At 44.5% G+C, this 22,177-nt stretch overlaps 4 protein-coding genes across 4 annotated transcripts; 2 read left to right on the forward strand and 2 right to left on the reverse strand.

Moving 5' to 3' along the window:
* Positions 1-215: 215 nt before the first annotated feature.
* On the reverse strand, positions 216-949 carry LOC4351374 (small ribosomal subunit protein uS9). The gene has a single exon (XM_015765218.3). The coding sequence runs from the start codon at positions 844-846 to the stop codon at positions 397-399; it is 450 nt and encodes a 149-aa protein (XP_015620704.1). The 5' UTR covers positions 847-949; the 3' UTR covers positions 216-396.
* A 2,265-nt stretch (positions 950-3,214) lies between these two features.
* On the reverse strand, positions 3,215-6,258 carry LOC4351376 (probable arabinosyltransferase ARAD1). The gene is made up of 2 exons (XM_015765161.3): positions 5,246-6,258; positions 3,215-4,061 (listed from the first exon to the last, which is right to left on the reverse strand). Exons 1-2 carry the CDS (start codon positions 6,158-6,160, stop codon positions 3,549-3,551), a joined length of 1,428 nt encoding a protein of 475 aa, XP_015620647.1. The 5' UTR covers positions 6,161-6,258; the 3' UTR covers positions 3,215-3,548.
* Positions 6,259-10,839: 4,581 nt separating this feature from the next.
* Positions 10,840-11,542, forward strand: LOC9271472 (mini zinc finger protein 2). The gene has a single exon (NM_001424556.1). It carries the CDS (start codon positions 10,930-10,932, stop codon positions 11,245-11,247), a length of 318 nt encoding a protein of 105 aa, NP_001411485.1. The 5' UTR covers positions 10,840-10,929; the 3' UTR covers positions 11,248-11,542.
* Positions 11,543-19,530: 7,988 nt separating this feature from the next.
* LOC4351377 (uncharacterized) lies at positions 19,531-21,946 on the forward strand. Its single transcript, XM_015763689.3, has one exon. The coding sequence runs from the start codon at positions 19,612-19,614 to the stop codon at positions 21,424-21,426; it is 1,815 nt and encodes a 604-aa protein (XP_015619175.1). The 5' UTR covers positions 19,531-19,611; the 3' UTR covers positions 21,427-21,946.
* Positions 21,947-22,177: the final 231 nt, after the last annotated feature.

Consider the following 22,177-nt stretch of genomic DNA (forward strand, 5'->3'; position numbering starts at 1 on the left):
GCATTTCCATGGGAATTAATTGAAATTTGAAAACCCTAACTACCTGAAATGAGCATGTCACAATCACAACATAACAGTAGCGGTACCAAAGCAGACAGCAACACTACTCGCAGAATCATCTTAACATAGCATAACACTTGCAGTATGGATCATCTTAACAACATAAATATAACTCAACATAGGTAACAGGCAAAACCATATTCCAGAGACTAGAGTAGAGTCTTAAACATTTCAATCACATCCATTTCACAATGTCAAAAAGGCAAGGTTCAGGGCTAAGTTTTAAAAGACTAAACTTGAAAGTAATGCAGTAGCTAGATAGATGTAGAACAAGCCAAGTAGCTCCATTGATAGGGTGGAAAAGAGAACACCGCTCCGAATCGGTCCGGCGAGCGCTCAGCGGTACGACTTCTGGAACCTTGCGCGGGCGCCGCGACCACCGAACTTCTTGGGCTCGCAGCGCCTGGGGTCGGCGACGAGGAGGGTGCGGTCGTAGCGGGCAAAGATGTCCTTGACCTCCTTCTTGGACGCCTCGTCGACGTACTTCTGGTAGTAGGCGACGAGGGCCTTGGCGATGGCCTGGCGGATCGCGTAGATCTGCGACGTCTTCCCACCGCCGCGGACGCGGATCCTCATGTCGATGTCCTTGAAGCGCGAGCGCCCCGCGAGCAGGATGGGCTCGAACGCCTTGAGGCGGAGCATCTCCGGCCTGATCAGCTCGATCGGGACGCCGTTCACCTTGATCAGCCCGCGCCCCGGCTTGCAGTAGGAGACGGCCACCGCCGTCTTCTTGCGCCCGAAGCACTGGACCGTGCCTGGAGGCGGGCGGGTGAGCGCGGCGGCCATGGTTGCGGTGGTGGCGCGCGGCGGCGGCGGCGGCGGCTAGGGCTCAGGCAGCTTGGTGCGGGAGAGAGGCGGCGGCGAAGGGGAGAGATCGCTTCGAGAGAGCGATTTTATAGCGAGGGGATTAGGGTTTAGCTCTAGTGGGCCATGGGGGATAGTTAGTGGGCCATTATGGGCTGGGCTAGAATTAGTTGGGCCTTCGCGAGCCCATTTGGTGGGCGCGTTTTTCGCTTGTAAAAAGGCCGTGGGGGAGGAGGCGGCGAGCTAGGGTTTCGACCCTCACGAACACTACTTGATCTTATCTGAGCTTGCCGTCCGGCGGCGCCGCGGCTGCCGGAGTCGCCTCTCCGGCATTCGCGCCGCCACCGCTGTCCTCGTACGGTTGGCGGGAAGGTGGCGCGCTTTGTTCGGGGAAAGAGGCGGGTTTGGTATCCGTGGCGCTCGCCGGCGGTGAGCGATGACGACTGCCCGCGGTCGGAGCGCGTGCGATGATGGCCGCGCGGGTTCACCAAAACAACAAACAGATCACAATGTTTTGCGTTTTTTCTGCCATTGTTTTATTGATGATTTTTTTATTCGGAGTTCTATTCATTTAGTTGTTCTCGTATTAGTCAATGTGCGTTGGGTTGTTAGTGGTTTCGTAGATCCTGTTTGGCAATAGTGGATGTAAAAGCGCTTTTTGTTTGTGTAGAATGTGTTAGGATAGTATACAAATGTTTTGTAATTGAACATGTGCATAGATATGTTAGCATTGTACTTGTTGAGCTTACTTTGTAAGTTTGGGCATATCGAATTTTGCTTAATTATCATTGAAACCTTGTTTTCATCCTAGTTTTGTAGTTTAGTTTTTAAATATGTCCATATTACAGTATCACTCCACTTCAGTTCAATGTCATGTATATTAGCATGCCATGTTTTCGATGATGTTGTAGGTTTATATCAATCAATTATTAGCTTAAAGAGGATGATATACAGAATTCTATTCTGTGGACCAAACGGAACCTTGATGGTTTGAGGACAGTCCCTTCAATGATATACAAATCAAATATTTTCTTGTGTCCTTGAGAAATTTGGAAGACGCACTGTTAAAATCCATGTCTTTTTTGCTATGCATGGCTGATGTGGACTCTAATTTCTCCTCGGTTTTGAACTTTTGATGCGGACTCTAATTGCAAGATCCTTTTGAAAATCGTGGTTTTTCTTCCACAATGTGGTTTTGACTAAATAAACGTTCAAAGTTTAAAAAAAAAGCCCTCATGACTTGACTTGTGCATTTTTGTATCAACCTGAATCAGCTCAGCATCTTTTCTTGGTTTGCAACATTGCATAAGTTTGTAGGGTTTTAGAAGCCGTGCAGAGCACTACAACAGTGCCTACAATCCGTCTGTTGGATGCACGGCCTTTATGTGATCATTCTAATGGAGTAATGGCCTTCCATTGCTATATCTGGAACATATAGATAACAAGTCTTGTTTTGAGTGCAAAAACTGTCACTTTGATGTGATCTTTTGAATTTGTACAAATTTTAATAGTGGGCAGGTTTAAGCAAGGATGAAGCTGCTGCTGTGTAAGCAAAGGAGGGTAACTTCTGAATATGACTCTGAACGTTGGTGTGAAGTTGCAACAACGGGAAGATGGCGAGTATGTTGAAGAAAACTGATGCAGTCATGAAGATCATATTTAATCTTTTCTACTACCAGTTGTTGTCGATGGCTTCTTCATTCTTTGTTGCTGATCTATCGCTGTTTGTCACCGACTCGATACTTCCCTTTTAGTTTTAGGTTGACTAAGGCTAGGTTTGTCACCGACTCGATACTTCCCTTTTAGTTTTAGGTTGACTAAGGCTAGCTTAAGCTTGGGTATTTTGTCTGTATGATCACCTGCTTTGCTTTCCCTGTTCCCAAATGTACTCTGAAAATAAGAACTATGTTATTTCTCTTCATATCAAATGTATAAATGGTTACCCTGTTAAAAGAGATTAATGAACTGTCATGTGGTTCTTATTTTCCTGATGATTGCCAGCGGCAAACTGCAGATTCAGGTAGCTTAAATGCTTAATGCATGCAGAATTGCAGATAGCTCATTAGAATAGAGCTGTAATACAGATTTCGCTGCTATCAGAATATAGGAGGAAAGTAATGCCGTTCAAGAGTTTGCCCGTGAATTCTGAGCTTTTCTTGGACCTTATTTCTGTTCAACAATAGCGTCCCCGAACGGTGTGCTCTATTGTAAGCCTAGGGTACGATAACTGATGCCCAAGAGCTGATCAAACCAACTAACCAAGGAACAGCAAATGCAAAAATTACTCATCAATACATAAGACGGCTTAACCTCGCATATGACCAAGTCTAATGCTGTTCACAACATCATGTTCAGAAAAAGAACTTTGCCACCCTCTTTTAATTTACTTTTAAGAGTATATGTTACAAAATCAACAATCTTTTGCCTGCCAGTATACACTTCGGTTGGACAGCCTAACCTAAGCTATGAGCCAACAATTAACCTGATATCTTTACATCTCACTGTTCCTTGCTAATCTGTCCGATTATGTTCATGAAACCATGAGACGTGTGCAACGGATGTGTCAGTGAAATGCTAGTTAGATTAGCCAAGGCCCTAGATAACATGCATACACCGCCTTCCTGTTTATTTTCTTCCTGTGCCAGATCTTGAAAATCTTCTAGACTAATGGATCTTCTCCATGTTTATTTTCCTCTATCATATCTAGAAAATCTTCTAGACCTATGTGACTTCAGGCGGATTGCTGGCACCTTTCTAGCCAATGCTTGCCAGATCATTTGGACCGCATCATCCTTCTGTGATGGGTATTGATACTCAAAATGTTTATCCACTTCTTTCAGCCTATTCCACATCCTTGTCCATTGATGCTTGCTTACTCCTCTAATCAGCCTCATCAAGTAACCCTTTTTTACAGCATCAGATGAGCGAACAAAGATAGAAAACTTCGAATAGTCCAATGCATCTTCATAAGGAAGCTCGATGTCGTCACTGATGATAACAGGGACGCAATGACTTACTATAGCGTCAAACAGGCGATTGGAAGAAGGGGTGTCCCCTGCAATGTTTAGGCAAAATTTTGATGCGTGCATTCCCTTACTGGCTTTACTGGCCCCATGGTCCTGGACACTTCCAAAGGCAAAATAAACATCCTTTTCATCTTTGAGCATATAATATAGCTCCTGCCTAATGTTCCCTCCCTGAACAAAAATGATGCAATTTATTAGTCCATGAATCGCTAGTTTTGTAGCATATAGATAATATAGATAAACTAATAACCTAAAGTCTACATGTATCAACATTAACTTTTAAAGAAGGATACACATCCAGCTGACAAAAAAAAAGTTTTGACACAGTAAATTTATTTGATGCCAGATGGCTGAAACAGGGAACATCTGCTGATATGTCGGCATTCAAACTTTTGATGATTCATATGTTGTAACATCTGTTAATTTGATGGACTTTGAAATTTTGGAGATTGACATGTAGACATACTCAGTAAGAAGTTCATAAATGGATCATAGATCATGAGTTCTGTACCAGTGCAGTCAAAACGTATCTTAGTCCAAATTTATGAAAGGATCATAAGCACTGAACTTTGAACAAACAGAACTACTCTTGTCTAACTTGACAGAAACTTTTGACAAATCATTTATTTGGAACACCTGTTAATTTGCTGATCTTTGGAATATCAGAGAGTACTAGTGTAGTCATATACTCAATAAGAAGTTGATAATCATGAGTTCTGCACCGGTGCAGTCAAAGCAATATTTATTCGGTTATTCCAAAGTCATTAATGGGTCATGATTTCTGCACTTTGAGCAAACAGAACTACTCTTGTCTACCTTGAGCCCTAGACAAAAGCTTGCAGTTCCAACAAGCTCCATTTGACTTGAAGCAGTTAGCCCACCCTCTATTAACCTATCCTGCCCAAATTCTCATTCTTTTTTTCTTTTTGAGGGAACATGCAGGAGGGATGCATGCCTTTGATACAATTTAGGAAGATACAGGTAGACACGACGTGTGCTTGATCAGTTACTACCCCAGTGACCAACAACATACACAAGAGTATCATTGAAGGGAAAAAAGGAGCTAAACAAACACTTTATCAACAATTTACCATAAACAACTAATTGCAAACACACATTCTATACCCTGGAAGTTCTCAAGGTTTGTTGTCTAATTTGGCTACAAGCCTTTCCTTGGCACAAAAGATGAGTTCTTGTTACTTTAGATAGCAGTTGCAATGAAAATATAATACTTAAGGAAAGCAAAGAAACTAAACACTACATCGCTGTCAACATTATGTTATATTAACACCTCAGAGAGTATGAACTTCATTTGTAGAGATTGAATGAGCAAGCATAGTTATTAATCGTGTTACCTCCTTCCTGAAAATTGCTCCCCGGAAGTATAACAATGTCGGCCGGTCATCAAACCCGGCGGAGTCATTCACAAACGTCTTAGCCATATGCTTGTAAGGGGCAATGACATCCTTCTCCAAGCTGGCTACTCTAGGATGGTATCTCCCGAAGTCAGACAGCACGAACACCACGGGGAACAGCACTGACCGGGCATGGAGCAAACTATTCGGGTGGTGTGCGACAATGACATGGTCGGCGCCACCCGACCTCTTCCACTCCGGCTGCGCCATCAGGTACCTGACCAGCTTCTCCTGCAATTCCTTGTCCCTGCTCACCTTCTCCGGAGGCACAACCCTGGAGTGGCGATTGTAGCTGAGGGACGCGAAGAACGGCACGAACACCACGTCGGCGTCGCGGGAGTCGGCGACCCTGACGGCGGCACCGCACGGCGGCGACGAGGAGGAGAGGAGATCGAGCGTGAGCCAGTACTCGACGCTGTGCTGCTGGTTGAGCCCACCGGGGTACCGCGGGGCGGCGGCGCCGCTGCCGACATCCGGCCACATGGCGGCGTCGGCGGCTCCATCTGTCGGCGGCGACCAGCCGAGGATGCCGAAGTGGAACTCCGGCGGCAAGTCGTACATGAATACCCTGACGGCGGCGTGGGTCGGGTCGCATCTCGCGGCGGCCGCCGAGCTGGAGGCGGGATCGTCGGGGCGGCCATTCTCGTCAACGAACGAGAGCTCCTTCGCGGCGGCGGTGGTGTCGGTCACTGCGCTCTCTAGGACGGCCGCAGAGAAGTCGGCGGCGGGGACCGGGAGGCCGGTGTCGGCGGGTCGCCATCGAGCGCCGGTGGCGGCGAAGAGGAAGATGGTGGAGGCGACGAGGAGCGTCGCCGCCGCAAGCGGCATGAGGAGGGTGCGGGCGCGCGGCGGCATGGCGGCGAGCTCCGGTCATGGCCGGATTGGTGGAGTAGGAAGGAGCATGGCGGAGGTGGATCGATCTCCCTACTCCCTAGGCTGGAGTAGCCATGGATGAGAAGGGAAAGGAAGGGGAAGAAGAAGAAGACTTTTGGTTGCGACGAGAGCAGACTCATGGGCCGTGTGAAGGCCCATAAGCATTCGGCCCATATATTTATAGGCCGAGGGCCATAAGTACTAGGAGGCCCGTTAATTCCCTCGTGGGCTGCATCTCAGTTCAGTTTAGGCCTCTCTTATCAAATCTCAATCTTTGTCACGCATGCATCACTGCTTCACTGTCAGGCTGGCGTCAGCGACCAAGCTTTGATGCTCCAAGATGGAAGAAGAAAACTACTACCTCCGTCCCATAATATAAGAGATTTTAGTTGGATACGACATCCTATTACAATGAATGTGAACAGACAGGTATATCCCGATTTTATTGTACTAAGATCATATCTTATCCAACCAAAATCTCTTATATTATACTAGCACGGATGGAGTAGCACCATACTACGTGAGATGCCACGCGATGATCCCAGAAGCAACAACTGGCGAACGATATGGGGAAGGAATATAGAGGTAGTACTAGATGCTAGCTATCCCGTTTTGCTATTGCAATCGCCATCACTAGTCACTAGCAACAGAAAAAGAATAGGAGGAGATCAATCGATTGCAAGATAAAAAGATGCCTCTTGTCTCCGAGACCAACTCCTTCCGTCCCGTTTCAGAGTGTCGCTTGCTCGCGACGCCCGATTGGACGCCAACCAGATACCATCCATTTCACGGTGTTACAGTGGCAGGCACACTGACCCTACTCACCCTCTTCATGCTTCTCCAGTCGCTCACCTAGCCTATTATCCACCGATTTTATTGACATCTGCAGATAAGCATCAGCGTTATTTAGTTAGTTTTGGTTTCTTGACGTTTTGCTTTCTGCTCAGAATTGTGCTAAATGCCGCTGAACCTGCTGCGCAAACCAAACTTGTTCTTTAAAATCTTTGCTGAAAAGTTGTTGAACAATCCAGTTGTGAATTGTGAGTTTGACAGACATTGATGCAGGCTGGGACATTCATTGAAGCGAGCAACCAGATTTGCGGTGCGGAGGATAAGCTGGCCGAAAAGAAAGGCCCTTCAATTGCAAGCCACACACAAACACAAAATCTCACATGCACCTAGCAATTTGCCAATTTCACATACGTCGCATTGCAATGCAATGCAATATTGCAATGGACGCCAGCCAATTTGCAACAACCACTGTATGTTGTTGGATCGCCACATCAAAGCATAAACAGCTCTCGTGGGGGACCCTGCACCTTCACATCCTTCTCAGCTTCTATCCAACACTACTGTACATGTCATTTGCTGAAAAAATAAATTAGTATGATGAGCTGAATTATTATTCCAGTGATGGCGACTCAAACCATTCGTGTACATCTGATCCTTGATTGCTCTTCATGGGCAATGGCTTTGATAATAACAAACATTCTAATCGCCAGAGGATAGCATTAGAAGACACCAGAGTTGATGAACCTTAAAGTGAGGTGTGCCCCAGCTTTGTCCTAATATTTCTGTAATGATTTGATTGGTGGAGCCAAATTCCACGTTATCCACCAGCCAGTAGGCCCTAATGTTGTTGCTACTAGTACTTCATAAGGTCAAAATTGAGCCCCATATTTCCTTACTCAAGCATGGAGATTCAAGAGTACTTCAGTACTTTGCAAATCCATTTAATCCGGTGTACTTGGTTAACTTTTCAAAGATTTGGTTGTCATGACTGACTGACTGATGAGATGCATCCCGTGGGGTATAACTAACTGTATCATTATGTTTATTCTTTCAACTTATGATGATAAGTTAGTTCTTGCATTTTACTCAAGTTCATTGTTTGGGTGTAAGTAAATATGAGCATGGACTGTTTAGAACTTTAGTGCATAACCCCCTGTAGAGAAAACTAATAGTACTTTTCATCAAGTGCATATTTTAATTTTTAAACTGAAGAGACAATGGCACATGTACAACGATATATTATAAGTTATTTAAAGTTGATGGAGATATTAAAAACATCGTTGTACTAATCATAGGGTCTTAAGAGATTATGTTTTAATGAAAAGGACTTCAGGTGTGGTACTAGTTTGAGATATTCCTTTCATTTTTGCAGTGATGTTTTCTAGAATCCTGAGAGAAAAAAAATAACTGGTCCATCGATAATGCCAGCAAGATCAGGAGCAGAATTCGATCGAGTTACTTGATTGATTTCTTAGACTTTTAGGTGGTAATAATCTAACAAGTCTACTTCACGGTTCATGCTAACATGTCCTCTTTTTTCTTTTCTTTGTAAGGACACCTAATTTACTAGTCTTTGACAAATTAACTTGACAAGGCTCAGAATGGTATTCCCTGGTCAGAACATGCTCCTCTTTTTCACCTGAATAATTAAAAGTTAAGCAAAGCAAAGAATGTGTGCTGTTTTTGTCACTAGGGCACCTAATTCTTTCCTTATTTTTGATAGATCAGACATAAATTATTTGATGACCAGTTCCACTACAGAAGACAAGTTTGGTTGCTGAATACGACCTTTCTGTATCTTTGTCGCGGCGATCAGTGATCTACTTTTATCGTTTCTACAGCCCATCATTTTCCATTTCCTGAGGAGAGATCTCAACTTGATAAAGCAGATGTCATGGAATCTTTCATATATATCACCAAACCTCAACCTGGGACAATATCCACGTTCATTGCATTCAGTAGATTAGATGTCGTTTTACCAAGCATGGAAGAACTAGCTTAAAGTCTTAGGTTTGTGACAAGAGCTAGCAGTCACACACAGATCAAATGTGGTTGATTGATAGTGAGATTAAAGGTAATTCATGAAAAAGTGGCATGATTTCGCAACAAAGCCAAAGCTGTGTTGCTTTTGCAATGAGCTCGGCAACGATGCCTTGTGTTGTGCTCCGTCATTGTTTAGTTGTTAGCGAGCTGGTGTTGTAAGTTTAGTTCTCTAGCCGCCCACCGTTTGAAGCTTTCGGCAAGGTTTTGTCCTTGTCGAGATGTTGTTTTTTCTCTTTTTCTTTTAATCTGTTGGATTTTTTACTTATATTTATTGAAATATAATTGGTAGTTCTCCTAATGATTTAGTTTCAAGGAAAAAATTGGCATGATTTCATCATGCTCAAATGTGGGCAGTAGGACATATATGCATCATTGGAATTAGGTATGTTCTGAAGACGTACAGGAAGGTCCCATACCATAATTCTCTACACAACAGAGAATACAGCTTGGCACCATTGATCAAGTGGACAGACTTGTTCCTGAAAAATGGAGGAGAAGGTGGCACAAGCAAGTAGCAGACAGATGATGAACAGAAGAGTCAATTGGAGAAGAGTGCTTCTCAATCCAACCTCCCATGTAGATCCAAGAAACTTCCTCTCATCCCTAAATTTCCTTCTTCTTCTGTGCTTTGTGTTGTGCACAAGTCACTGAATCTCTGAATTTTGACTTTCTCCCCCACACTACTTCACCTTTTCTTCAAGATGTCCATGTCAGTGAACAAAAACCGGTCACCATCTTAGCAATTAGACGAATCTCCATCAACCTAAGAGACGCATAAGACGTTTTGTCAAGTCAATTCATATCTAATCCTGTCCACTAAAGGACCTACTTAAAATGCTTAGTTAGTTGGTCATGGTGGTCCTTAACTAAATGGCACACACGAGTCACCAAACTGAATGCTCTGCAGTTGCCTTTTGGTACTGGCAAATAGCACAAGAGGACAAGATAAGATATGGCTTTTTCCAAGTGAAAATATTCCAGCACTAGCAACAGAAATAACAACCAAAACTAGCTACTAGATCATGCTTAATGTGCCAACGTGCTCAACATGACCATTTCTATGGAAATAATAATATAATAAATAATAAGTTCAAAAGGCTCAATGCTTCTCTGAGAAACCAACTTAACTACGAGTGCAAATTTATCTACTTACCTGAAAAATGATAAGCAAAAATCACTGAGAGTATCTACTGATTAACAATTCAATGTAGTCCTCTCATGCCACTAATATGTTCAACCAAAGTTAATTGCTTGCTAATTTAATCATCATGCAAAAAAGGTACAATTGCTGTACAGAATAGAAAGTGGTACCAATATTTCAATTTCTCAAAGATATTAATTTATTATACCAGTGCCGCGCTAGTTCCTGTGCATGACGTTTTTCTTCAAGAATGGTATTTTTTTTATCACGTCTCTATATCCAACCGGATATATACAACATTTTAAGTCAAGAATTTAGTCCCTCAGATAACCCAATCTAAAATTCACTTCTATAGAGATAGAAACTCAGAACTTTGGGATACTAGGTCGCTGCAAACCACTAGACCAAATACTCTTTCGCTCATGTGCATGACTTGTTTAACAAAAAAGGTAAATTGTTTGCAAGTGAACAATATGCATAAACAAGCAAAAGAGTACACGCCCTAGTAATATATTTGAGATCAAGAAAGCAAAGTACATGTAAAGTAATTAACAAGACAAAATAAAAAAGAGAAACTTCCTCTCAACAAAAAAAAAAGGAAAAAAAGAAAAAGATAAACTTTTGCTCATCTCCTCTCCTCCATATAAGTACGTACCATCCAAAGCCGTGATACCAAAGCTTTTCCATTCCTCTCTTCTTCCTCCCTTTCTCCTCCTCGCCACCTAACGTCGTCGACGCTCGCCGGCGGCGAGGTGTGATCTGTGACCGATCATCGATGGGGCCTCAGCAAGACCGGTCGGCGGCCAAGCCGTACGCGAACGGCAGCACGGCGGCGGCGGCGGCGGCGGGGAGGAAGGAGAACAACAAGGTGGTGCGGTACAGGGAGTGCCAGCGCAACCACGCCGCCAGCATCGGCGGCCACGCCGTCGACGGCTGCCGGGAGTTCATGGCGTCGGGCGCCGATGGCACCGCCGCCGCGCTCCTCTGCGCCGCCTGCGGCTGCCACCAGAGCTTCCACAGGCGAGAGGTGGAGGCCGCCGCGGCCGAATGCGACTGCTCCTCCGACACCTCCTCCGGCACCGGCCGCCGGTGATCGCCGTGGATTTGATTCGGCCTCGTCGTGCGAGTAGATCAGCATCATCAGTAGGTAAGGTGGTATTGGCGATTTGGCATTCAAAGGATTCGGTGGATGAATGAATCTGATTGTGTATGAACCGATTAAAAAGTTCTCTTCCTTTTTTTCTTTCATATTTTGATTTTTGGTGAATCGATGGTGTGTAATGTAACATAATATATGTTAAAAAGCATACGCATAAGAAGCGTTCATGTAACTGCTGTGTCCATGTACAGATTATATTCAGATGAACATCTTAATTATATTCTCTAAAATAACTGTGCTTTTCTGTTTGACTATTAGTAGTTGTATATCTGAATTAATTGTCACTTAACTTTCATATGCTGGGAACAGATTTTTGCAGCAGTTGGTACTTTCTTGGTGGTTATCATCTGCTTAGTACACTGTTGTTCTCTTCTTCTGACTTCTGAGCTGCCGTAGCACAAATTTACTTGATGGCTTTCATTTTACTAAAAGAAAAAATTAAGGTGTGGGTGCGGTTATTATAGTATGTTATTTTGTCACTAGCATGTGTGAGGGTTCATCATTTGGATCTTCATGCCTGAAAAGTATTAGAGCTATATATATACTCTAAGTCTGCAGGTCAACTGTTAGCCGTTTAAACATCAACTCCTTTTTGTTGTTTCTGTCGTTAAAGTGATTACCTAGCATAGCTTGAGTGTTAAAATAAAGCTAGGCTAATGGCAATAACACTACAACAGAGACTAGGTTCCTGCATCATGGGTAAATAAAATCGTTTGTCTTCATGAAAAGAAATATTGTGTACTAAAAAACAAGGAATCAAAAAATCAACATGCAGAAAGGAAGCTGGCCTCTAGTTTGGTGTATAGGCTCTAGAAGATTGAGAGGTACTGTTTACTAGTCAATTCTTCAGAGTTTAGGTATACAATTTAGCTGCTTCAGATTAAATCTATTCAGTGTACTGTCTATTCTGGAGCATGCAAGAGATTTAGTTGTCAAATGTCAATTTTTGCATCATTTTCAGAGCTGTCATCTCTGTATCTGACTGTCACTGCCGAAACCATAATGTTTGTTGATACTTTTCAGAGGATTTTCTCTTATATATGCTTTTCAGATCGAGTGGATTAAGGATAATTTTTTTGACTTTGATTAAGGATAAATTTAATTATACCCATGAGTAGTGATCAACTGGATTACATGGTCATGCAACTATATTTAATTTTCTTTAACTTACTGTACTTATTACAAAGTTGGTGTATTTCTCATTTTTCTTCTTCTCAGCTAACTAATTAACAAAGTATATATATACACATGCCCATATATTCTTCACCTACTATACTTGACCCTCCAAAAAGGTCAGGTCCATTTTTAGGTGAGTGAGCAAGCACGGGCGAAGTCCATGTGACTTGTTCTTTGGCCAACATCCATCTATCAAAACAAAACTTTAATTTATGCATGCCAGGTATATAAATCATGATATGTAGCTCTAGTTCGCTTTCATAGACACATATCATGCAGAAACAACCACACGATCGATCCTCTTGCATGTGTCCCAGTGTATGATTGGGTCGTTGGCAGCTTTTTGATGCATATGCAATGTGATTTGGATATCACATTTTGGTTTTTGTGCATTATATGAGTCTATCTCTTGATATATATCTATGCAACTACTTTTTGGCGCTCCCTAATAAAATATTTATTTCATTTAGTTTATCTTTTATTCTTCTTAGTTGTACTACATATGTACATCGGTTGATTCAAGATCGAACCTCCACATTTTTAGAGATAATTCAAGAAAGGCCATTGACAAATGTCCAAATCCAAAAAATATCATCGATAAGTGTGAGTTTCAAGAAATGACATCGTCCAAAATCATTTTGTCCCAAAAATACCATCGTCGTTAGGGCTCCGTCCATTCCGTGCCGTTAAATACATTATTCATCCTATAGCACTTAATGGCGCGGGATAGACGGAACCCTAACGGCGATGACATTTTTGGGATAAAGTCGTTTGTACTCTGAAATTTTTTGGAACTCACACTCGTCGATGGTATTTTTTTGAATTTGAATGCTTGTCAAAATGGCATTTCTTGAATTGTCTCCATTTTTTAACCTCCAACCAAAGCAAGTCTGGTGATTAAGGAAGAGAGATAATGTGGGAGGATATATTTGATGGCGGATGCAACAAGCACCCCTAGTTTATTAGATCATTCCAATAAGGATGGGTGGGGTGGAAGAGTGTACTGTAGGGTGAGAATCGGAGGAAGAGGATAAGTTATTAACAAGGAAAGAGAGATTTGGAGGGGGTGGTGGGGCCTAGCCATGGCTATGGGGAAGTGGGAGTGAAGTGGTAGCATCTCGGATCTCATGGAACCAATCCATTACAGATGGGAATGAAAATGGCTTATCAAAACTGAGCAAGTAGAATAAATACAACAATAGAGAAATACCTCATGAAGACATACAATGGGAAAACATGGAGAAATTTTGAATGGATCCTGTAGCAATCTTAACCATCCAGAATTAAGTGAATTTAGAAAAAAAAAGAAACAAAAATAGAAGAAAGGCCATGCATTGCGCAGACAACTATTGTTAGTTTTATTATATGTTTTTGTGGCCGGTGATGGCGACCAGGGTTTCCCTTACCGCTGGTTACCGCGGTTACCGGGCTTACCGCGGGGGTACGGTAATATAAATACCGCGGTAACCTCCTTAAATTTAAATAAATTTAAAAAATAATTTGAATTTTTAATAAATTTTATACGGTTTTGTACAGTTTTTCACGGTTACCGCGTGGTAACCCCGGTCCCGGCAGTTTGGGAAACCCTGATGGCGTCTTGCTGCTTTGGTTGGTCTACTTTTATGAGCATGCATGGAATAGCGTTTAATATTGGATTTTTATTGAAATGGATAAGTTTGGAGTCATTGAGTCAACTTAATGTATATTCTCTATCCTATCCATTCTAGGCTTCGTGCATATATAATTGACATGCAGTGGAAGTTGAATATACAAGCAAACTCTCTCTATAGGCTGTGTTTAGTTCACACCAAAATTAGAAGTTTGGTTGAAATTGAAACGATGTGACAGAAAAGTTGGAAGTTTGTATGTGTAGAAAAGTTTTGATGTGATGGAAAAGTTGAAAGTTTGAAGAAAAACTTTAGATCTAAACACGACCATACTTATGTGAGATAGGGGCACCACGTTTTCTTTATTTCATCTAGTCACTGTGTTGTTTACCACTAAATTCTAGCATATTACTAAAAACACTTTAGGAACCTGGTCTACGCATATACGTTTGGTTTAAATATTAAATAGATTTGAAATATTTAAAATATGTATACTCCTCTTTTATTTGATACTATCTCCGTCTTAAAATGATGATATCCTAGAATCTAGAATATGTGTAGTCAAGCCTGATCTAAACCTTAAACCATTAATACAAAAATAGTGGAATTTTAAAGTCTGAATGTTATCCTAGGAGATTTTTTACAAACAAATTCTATAGTTATAGTTTTATATAAGTTTTTATAAATGTCTAGCTTAAAATAATAATAATAAATTAAAGATGTGCATTAAGGATCATGCATGTCGATATTCAAAACATCATCCATTAATTTGAGAAATAAGGCAGTACATATAGGCCTAAATAAAGACAATTCACACCTTCATAAGCAAGAACATGCATGCTAATTGCAACTTATATAGTACTAGCTAATAAGGATCGAGTGTCCAATAATTTGTAAGCTCTTTAGAATCTCTTTTAATTGTTGGCAATTATATTATACATGCTCCCTTTAATTTGAAGCATGCATATGCACGACACGTAGGCATGCAGGCAACAGCAAAATTCATGCACATCATGCTGTTGAGCTGATCAGTCGCGGGTAGCTAACTAAAGAGTCCACATTTTTTTTGTGAATGAGGAGTATTGGAGATAGTCAGATAGTGGCGTCAGGCGGATAGCTAGGAAAGCTGTCGACCTGTCGTACGCAGGATAAGAGTATATCAGGTCTTTAGTTGGTGAAATGAAAATTTTTGTTTCACATAGAACGTTTGACCGGATGTTAAAAAAGATTTTTAGACGCAAATAAAAAGACTAATTTTATAACTCGCCTGGAAACCGCGAGACAAATTAGGCTTAAAAGATTGTTTTTGGGAAAAAAATTTAGGAACTAAACGGGGCTGATATCTATCCATCACGTACAGAAAGTTACAGTGTAGTTGGTGTGCACGCACGAGCGAGATAAGTACAGTACAGCTGCAGAGCGCGGCCATTTAAATTGACATGTCAGCTGCAAACTTATTATTTAAAAGGATATATATGGATGGTGAACTGCGCGTGCTTCATGCGTGCCGATGCTTTAGCTGCATGTATGGCTTTTAATAGTTGAGTTTTGATGCAGGCATAATCACTACGGGAAAAAAATGGTTTTTCCTGACTGCTAAAATATGCTTTTTCTAGCGGCTAGGCTAACCGTCAACGTAGGTAAGTGAAAATAATCTATTTTCGTTGGCAGCAAGATTAAGTGAACTCCCAGCAAAAATAAACTTCTGCAGTCAGCAAGATTATGCCAAAAGCTAGTGAAAATGATTTTCAGGAAAAAAAATAAATCCCCAGAATCCCTTTCTACCATCTCATCCAGGAAGTTGCCAAAAAAAAATTGAAAATGGACATGAACATCATTCAAGCACAATCCAAATACAGAGCATCACAAATATCAACATATTAACAGCAACATAACATATTAACAAGATATCATCATCACAAAAATCCGCTGGCCATCGTTGGCCCAAGCAAACCCGCCACCAGCATCGTCGCACTCGAGGTTGTCATGGTTGGACTCAAGCACCATTGGCGTTGGATCCACCTCCCCCGAGCATCGCCGCCGCCTGCGCGAGCCGCCATCCCTCCTATTTGCTGCCGCCGCCGGTGGGGAGGGAGGAGGAGACGCCAGATCCACTCCCGCCGCCTCCTCCTTCCCCACGCCGCTCTCGAGGCCTGGCGGCGGCGGATCCGCCCTCTGGAGGCCCACCGGTGCCTAATCCACCCTCTTGAGGCATGTCGGCGCCAGATTCGCCTCTCCCAAGCATCGCTGCTGCCTGCGCGAGCCGCCATCCCTCCTCTTTGCCGCCACCGTCGGTGGGGAGAGAGGAGGAGGTGCCGGATCCGCTCCCGCCGCCCCCTCCCGCGCGCCGCTGATGACGAGAGACGGCACCCCCCTTCCCTGCGCCGCTCCCAAGGCATGATGGCGGCGGTACTGGGGGTGGGTGGGGTGGCGATGGTAGCCGGCGGTGGTGGAGATGGGAGGGAGAAGGAGAGATGCGAGGGAGAATGGAGAGAGGCGGAGAGAGGGATTTTATTTGGCGTTTGGTGGGCGGTGAGGTGCGCGGTGGATTTTTTTTCCAGCGGTCCTCTTTATCTACTGCCAGCGAAAACGTGATTTTCGTTGGCGGACACTTAAGAAGTTTCGCGTCGAAAAATAGAGTTTTTTATGGCAGATCTTTTAGCGCGGCCAGTTTTCGTTGTCAGTCCATAGGCTCCACCCCTCGTTACGTTTTTGTTGGCGGTTTTCGCGTATAGCCGCCAACGAAAATTATAGGGTGATGCTATGAAAAATCATCTTTTTATAGTGATTGAGACCACAATTATTTACGAAACCATGCAAAAATTGGTGTACTTTACACAATATCATCATGATATTATATTGATCCATGCTTATGAAGTAATGAAGCATCCATCTCTAATTGACATGATTCGGGGAAAAACATCATCTCTAAATTATATTAGTTAAAAGTTAGTATATATGAACTTGTAAAACACTCATTTGATATATGAACTTGTTTGACGCGTGTGAACCAAAGTTAAAATGACACCGAAAGGCTAATTTTACTAAGTTGTCGTTGATTAGGACTTGAGGTGGCATGCATGAGACATGTTATATTTGAAATCTTAGTCTCTATTTTCTCTTTCTATGTTTCTACTCCTTGCATCATTTTGTTTTGGTTTTTCATATCTTTTTGTTTACGATTATTATTATGTCTTATACTATACTTTTTTTATTGAATTGATGTGTGTCTATCTAGTATTTTTTTCATCTACAACATCCTTTCTTTAAGAGTGTATTTTTAGATATGAATATGGACAAGGACAATATGTGAGAACAATTAACTACTAAGACTATATATACATTCAAGATAGGAACCTGACAGGTTAATTTACTGCAAGTGCAATTTACTCTTCACTATAATTAATTTAAGCATAGTCCGTTCAGCATGTAAATAGAAGGGGTAAATCGTTCTCTCGGATGATGTGGCTCCAAACCTAAAGCTCACACAACTCACATGAGTTCCATAGTTCCATCCAATTTTACGAGGAGGACCTAGCGTGTGAAACTAGAGCTACAATCTTGGATTCAGCGCTACTCCTGCTAGCTTAGCTTGGGCCCATTCGTACCAACTAATAGGAGGCGGCATGCAGGTATGCCAAAAACATCTTGGAGCTAGCAATAGCAACAGTTTTGATTGCAGCTCAACATATATATCCAATCAACTAATGTCTCAGACTTTGAACATGCATGACTGGTTTGTGCATATATTCAGGTATGTAGATATAGATAATATTTGTAATTTTCGAATCAACTCATGCACATACAACATGCAAAGCTAGTAGTATTTGATCTCATCACTTACTGGGCCTACATGCAGATAATCCTTGGCCATTCAGCCATAGAAAAAGTTCACTTTAACTCCGTTAACTAGTGGATGGATCTAATTTATATTCCTTAATTGCAAAACAAGTAAAACAGTCCAAAACAAACTCTCTCAAATGTTTTAAGAGCGGTTTACGTTGACGCGAGAACTACGTGATAGTCCAGTCATAAAATAAATTTTAAAAAAAATAAAATGGAACGCGCATGCCATCCCTTCTCTCTACTAATCTGTCTCTCCCTTTCTTTTTTTCGGTGCAAGCGCAGCAGGGCGCCGGGACGACCACGAAGAGCAGCGGCGGGGCTCTCCTCTTTCTCTCATCCTAAGAGCATCTCTAACAACATGGCTATTTTTGCCTCTCCAAATGTCCTATTTAGCAAATTGCCAAAAATTTAGAGAGCCAAATTTGAATTTCACTCCAACAGTCTCTCCATTCAAATCTCCAATTTAACAGTGGGTCCCATATGTCAGTCACACTTTTTATTTGTGATCTTTTTCATCCACTTCTCTCTCGTCTTCTCCTCTCTTCTCTGCATTGCAATGGCGCGGGGGTGGAGACGATGGACGCCGGCGGCAGCGGCGCGAGTGGCAGAGGCCGATGGAAACGACGGGGCGGTGGAGGCGATGGACGCCGGCGGGAGAGGCGGGGCGGTGAAGGCCGGCGGGAGCAGCGCGGGCGGCGGAGACCGGAGAGAGCGGAGCGGCGGACCGGAGGACCGGCGGCGCCGCTGTGAGTGACGACGAACGGCGGAGCAGCAGCACCACCAAATCCTCTGAGGCCGATGCAAAAGGAGAAGGGGAGCGGCGGTAGGGATTGCGGTGGTGGCATCGGACAGCGGTAGGGATGACGGCGGACGACAGCAGGGATGGCGCTGGCGCCAGCGGCGCGCTTGCGACTGCGGAGAGAGAATATGAGAGGAGATGGGAAAAAATGCGTGGGGCCCACGATTTTGCAAGGCAACTCTGGCTGGCCACAGTTGGCCAGCGTAGGGAGGAGTTTAGCCAGCCATATGGCATGGTCAGCCGTTTAGCAAGTCTGTTAGAGCCCGTTTTTTTACTTAAAATTACCAAAATTTAACTTAGATAGTGAAATGGCCACTCTGTTGGAGATGCTCTAACCCCTTCCGCGCCGGCGTTGGCGGCGGAGTGGCCGGCCAAGTGGGTATGCGGAGCGGCGGTGTGGCGCGGGAGGAGGGAGGACGGATGGACCAGCACGCGGCGACGTTGGGGGAACAAGTGCAGGCCTACGACGCAGGTGACGATCCGCCGGACCAACGCAGGCGGAACTGGGCCGGAACGGCGCAGCGACTTACGTGCGGCCCATGTTAATTGGACCGGAACGGAGATGCGGTTTACGTGCGGCCCAAGAGCAATTCTTCTAAGACGGCCTACGAGCAATCGGCTCCATATGTCAGTCACTGAAACTTCGCGGGGGTTCGAATCGTGAGATCCCCAAATTTCGATCGAGTGGTTTCCCTCCCAAACCCAAAATTTCCGAATTCCTCCCCGCGCTGCCCCTCTCCAACCCAAATCCCTTCAATTCAATTTCCCCATTTCATCCTCTTCTTCTTCGTCCCCTTCTCCATCTCCAAATTCCAACCCATTCCTCCCAGATCCCCAATCCTCCAATTCACCACTTCGATTGATGCGCCAATGGTGCGAGAGCTCCGCCTCGACTCCTTCTACGCGCGCCTCCACGCCGCCGCCGCCGCGTCCGCCGCCGACGCATCCTCGCCGCTCCTGATCCTCCCCTCCGCCGCCGACGCCGACGCCCTCTGCGCGCTCAAGGTGCTCACCCACGTCCTCTCCGCCGACTCCATCCGCTTCTCCATCTACCCCGTCGCGTCCGCCGCCGCCGCCGCCTCCCTCCTCGCCTCCTTCTCCGCATCCCAGCCGCTCTGCCTCCTCCTCATCAACTGGGGCGCCCACCGCGACCTCCGCGCCGTGCTGCCCCCCGCCGCCACCGCGTTCGTCGTGGATTCGCACCGCCCCATCCACCTCCACAACCTTTCGGCGGCCAACGACCGCGTCGTCGTGCTCTTCACCACTGACGACGAGCACACCGCCGATCTCTCCTACGACTTCGACGTCTCCTCCCTAGCCGATGCCTCCGACCTCTCCGCTCAGGGGGAGGCCGACGACCACCTCCGCGTCGCCGAGGAGGACGAAGATTCCGATGCTTCCGACTCGGATTCCGACGGCGAGGGTGGGAGGAGGAAGAGGCGGCGGCTCTCCGACGATGCGGAGGCGGATGGCGACCCGGAGAGGCTGTTCGGGAAGCTGAGGAGGGAGTACTACCGGCTCGGCACCTTCCACGGGAAGCCGTCGGGGTGCCTCATGTACGAGCTCGCCCACGCGCTGCGGAAGAACACCAACGAGCTCCTCTGGTTCGCCTGCGTCTCCCTCACCGACCAGTTCGTCCACGAGCGCATCACCAACGAGCGCTACCAGGCCGCCGTCATGGAGCTCGAGCAGCACATCAATGGATCTGGCAATCTCGATCCATCTGGCGTGGGCGCGGTGGTGACGCTCAAGGATGGCACCAAGATCCGGGCGCCGGAGGCCTCACGCATCGCCTATGAAGACGAGCCGCGGCTGATGCTGCTCCGGGAGTGGAGTCTGTTCGACTCCATGCTCTGCTCGTCGTATGTCGCGACGAAGCTCAAGACCTGGAGCGACAATGGCCTCAAGAAGCTGAAGCTGCTTCTGGCAAGGATGGGATTCCCGCTCGCCGACTGCCAGAAGAGGTTCCAGTACATGAGCATGGAGGTCAAGCGGAAGATGCGTGATGAGTTTGATCGGTTCTTGCCTGAGTATGGGCTCACCGAGTTCTATTATCGGAGTTTCTTGAGGGTGCATGGGTACCGCTCCAAGGTTTCTGCTGCAGATGTTGTTTATGGCGTCACAGCTTTGCTTGAATCACTGAATGCTGAGTCCAAGGACTCCAAGGGGTCTTCTGCTGCTGAGCAATTCTGGGTTGCATACTCTGCATTGTCGCTGAGCAATGTCGATCAGCTGCGGAAAGGGATGCAGTCTGCAATTGAGATACAGAGGGCAATACTGAGGCAAGGAAGCTCAGCGATTACCAAGACCGGGTTCATTCGGAGTGCAAAGAAGTTTCGGTGGGTGAAGCTTGATGATCCAGTGGATACAGATAAGTTATGCCAACCTCAGGCTCTTACCAAATTCTGCTTTTTCCTAATGGACGCACTGAGAGAGCGAGGAGCAAGGATGAAGCCACTTATCTGCGCTTGCTTAGCAAGGGAGCCTGAGAAAGTGCTTGTTGTGGGGGTATGTGGGAAGCCAAGGCTGGGGGCTGTTAAGGGGAATGCATTTGGTAATGCATTTAGGTCAGCTGCCGAGGAGATTGGTGCAGACTATTTCCATGACATGTTTGAGTCATCATGGATTGTTCTCGATGTTGTTGCTGTCAGCTCTTTCATGATTCGGTTAACAGAGAAGCTATGATGACATGTGCTTGTCTAGCGCTAATGATTCTTTCAGTTCCCATGAAGATGGGAGCTTGAGGCTTGATTCCTTGATTAAACACTCTAAAATAAAGGAGCTTGAGGGCTGGTGGAGTGGTAGATCGATCTGGTGGTACATGGCATGTTCTATTTTCCTCATCACCCCACATGATCTTCACTCAGTTAGGGATAGCAGCCTGGCAAAAATTGCTTGATTTTCAGAGTTTACTTGTTCAACGGCTGTGTTTTATGTGTTACTGAAGGGAAGATTGTTTGCTGAGTGTAACTGCTCCATTATTAGCAAATGATAGATCAATAGATTCAGATGGAAACCTGATTCTAACACACAAGGGGCAAGGTATATTTGCTTGCTGATTTTCATACTAGATAGATGGAATCGATGCTTGTATTTGTATTCCCATAAGCTTGCAGTTTCTATTGTAGGGTAGTGTTGTAATCAATCTTGTACCATTGCAGTTACTTGATATTTTTAGTGTAACTGATAAGTGTCTTCCTTGTTATTTTTTGTGCAGTCATCATAACTTCAGACCTATTGTTGCATTTCGTTTTCTTAGTCACAGTAGATGACTGCAAACCTAGAATATGCATCCTTATCTTGGTCAGGTAGATGTCTGTAAAGTGTAAACTTTGAATATGCATTATACTATTTCCTAACCATTGTGTGTTGTGATGCTTTCGTAATCTCGATTAATTGATTGACATACAACGGGATCTGCTTTATGTGCTGGGGT

This window comes from Oryza sativa, chromosome 12 (assembly GCF_034140825.1).
Source record: "Oryza sativa Japonica Group chromosome 12, ASM3414082v1".
NCBI classification, from domain to species: domain Eukaryota; kingdom Viridiplantae; phylum Streptophyta; class Magnoliopsida; order Poales; family Poaceae; genus Oryza; species Oryza sativa.